Below are 1,936 nucleotides of genomic sequence, written 5' to 3' on the forward strand. Positions count from 1 at the left end.
CCAGCAGTCAGGTCAGCAGTCTTACCCATGATTGCGGTTTTGAGTAATGAACCAGGCTGGGAGTTTTTAAAGGCCTCAGGAATCTTTTGCAGGTGTTTAGAGTTACTTTGTTGATTCAGATGATGAGGTTAATTGCTCGTTCAGAGAACCTTTTCATGATATGCTAATTTTTTGAGACAGGGATTTTGGGTTTCAAAAATCCTATTTATAATTTTCCAGACAATACTGGAACACACAAAAACACGCACAAATTACTAAAGTTTTTTTTTTTTTGTACTGTTGTAACCATTAAACAATCTCCCCTTCAGTTGAACCATATAAATGGAGACACTTTGTTGATGTTACCATTATAAAATAACTTGCAATTAAGTTTTGGCAAAGATCAATGTTATTTTAAAAGGTGGTGGAGCATTGTTGTCAGCAGCTGCTGAAAGTAACTAAAAAAGTTATTTTTAATGTAACTTAGTTACTTTCTAAATCAAATAATCAGTAATCTAACTAAGTTACTTTTTCAAGGAGTAATCAAGTAATCCGATTAAAGTTACTTTTTCAAAGTAACGATGCCATCACTGTCTACTGCATAAAGTAATGCACAAAACTGAACATTTGAGTTTCATTTCACGTTTCTGATACCATGAAATGTGACTAGAGATTAGTAGAAGGATTTACCCGGGTAATCTTCTGCTGCTTCTCTTCCTCTACTGCTAGAAAACTAGTGCAGTAGATGGGAACAACAACCTTCTGCAACGCCGCCAACAAATCCTTCTGCTGCTTCCGCTGGCTGGGATAAAAAATAAAATAAAAAAAACACTAATATGCTGCAATACACAAAAAATATTCAAAGATTCTAAATCAACAATACTGCTTCTTTTTAAATTCAATAAACTTTTTTTAAATTATATCTGAATATAGCCATTCATGACAAATTTCTCGCTTGCATAATAACAATACAAATTATATACCAGTGATGAAGAACGTCATTGGTTAAATAGATGAGGTGTAGGCGGAGCTCAAAATGTGCGCTGTCAACAGTGATGCGATTACGAAGGTGTGATGCCATCAGTTCACAGTGCTGTGGCCCCTTAGCATTGTTGAACATCCAGTTTTTACCAGCCTGAAAGGAAGACCACTTTAATCGTCAGATAGAAAACTTTGTTTTAGATATCTGAATAGCTTTTGATCACATCGTGTTTACAGAGATGGCATCTTTAGTGCATGTGTCGATAATGGGCTGCAGCAGGTTGTCGAACTCCGTGATGTCCAACTGAGTTTCTACCAGAAGCTTCTGGATCTGCTGCTCCATTGCCAGGGTGATGGCAGCCGTCACTTGCTCCTACATGAAAAACAAAACAATATTTTGTATAATTCAACTGAAATGTATTGAGCCGTAACAATATCAAACTCAAGATTGAGTTTACAGGAACAAGTTGGGATTTTAATATTACATTTAACAAAATTTCATAGATCAAATTTATGCTGCAAAGACACCTTTACTCTAGATTTGTATTGATTTTGCAACAAACTCAATAAACTGACGTCTTTTTTCTGATTTCTTTTTATCTCTTCAGACCAGTGACTGTTTTACTGTCTGTCATTTTGACTCGAGGCATAAAAAAACCCGCTGTTGTATCCTATTTTTCAATTATTTTTAAATAATATTGACATAGGCTATTGAGTTGCATTTAATATTTATCCAGCTTAATATTTAAGTTAAACAAAGAATCTGGATCCCATCCAGAGGTCCCATCAACGGAATATTTCCTGTATTTCACTAGTTATTTTTGTAAACGACAGGAAAATTTAAAGCCCGTCGGTCATTTGACAGGTTATAATTAACACCCTTGATTGGCGCACATGCGAGGACTTTACACAAAGAGTTAATCACAGAGGCAACTAAAATCAATCAATAAAAGAATCCTTTCTGAATATCATCTCA

The 1,936-nt window shown here is 35.1% G+C and overlaps 1 protein-coding gene across 3 annotated transcripts in view; it reads right to left on the minus strand.

The window, feature by feature from the left end:
• Positions 1–1,936, minus strand: part of cherp (calcium homeostasis endoplasmic reticulum protein) — a 49,053-nt gene that overhangs the window by 33,458 nt on the left and 13,659 nt on the right. For all 3 annotated transcript variants that reach the window (XM_007543723.2, XM_007543721.2, XM_016667068.1), the window contains exons 4-6: positions 1,196–1,333; positions 963–1,114; positions 670–781 (exon numbers count right to left, since the gene is read on the minus strand). In XM_007543723.2, coding sequence (XP_007543785.1) covers positions 670–781; positions 963–1,114; positions 1,196–1,333 — 402 coding nt within the window. The remainder of the gene's footprint in view (positions 1–669; positions 782–962; positions 1,115–1,195; positions 1,334–1,936) is intronic.

Source organism: Poecilia formosa, unplaced genomic scaffold, assembly GCF_000485575.1.
Source record: "Poecilia formosa unplaced genomic scaffold, Poecilia_formosa-5.1.2 Scaffold889, whole genome shotgun sequence".
Lineage (NCBI taxonomy): Eukaryota > Metazoa > Chordata > Actinopteri > Cyprinodontiformes > Poeciliidae > Poecilia > Poecilia formosa.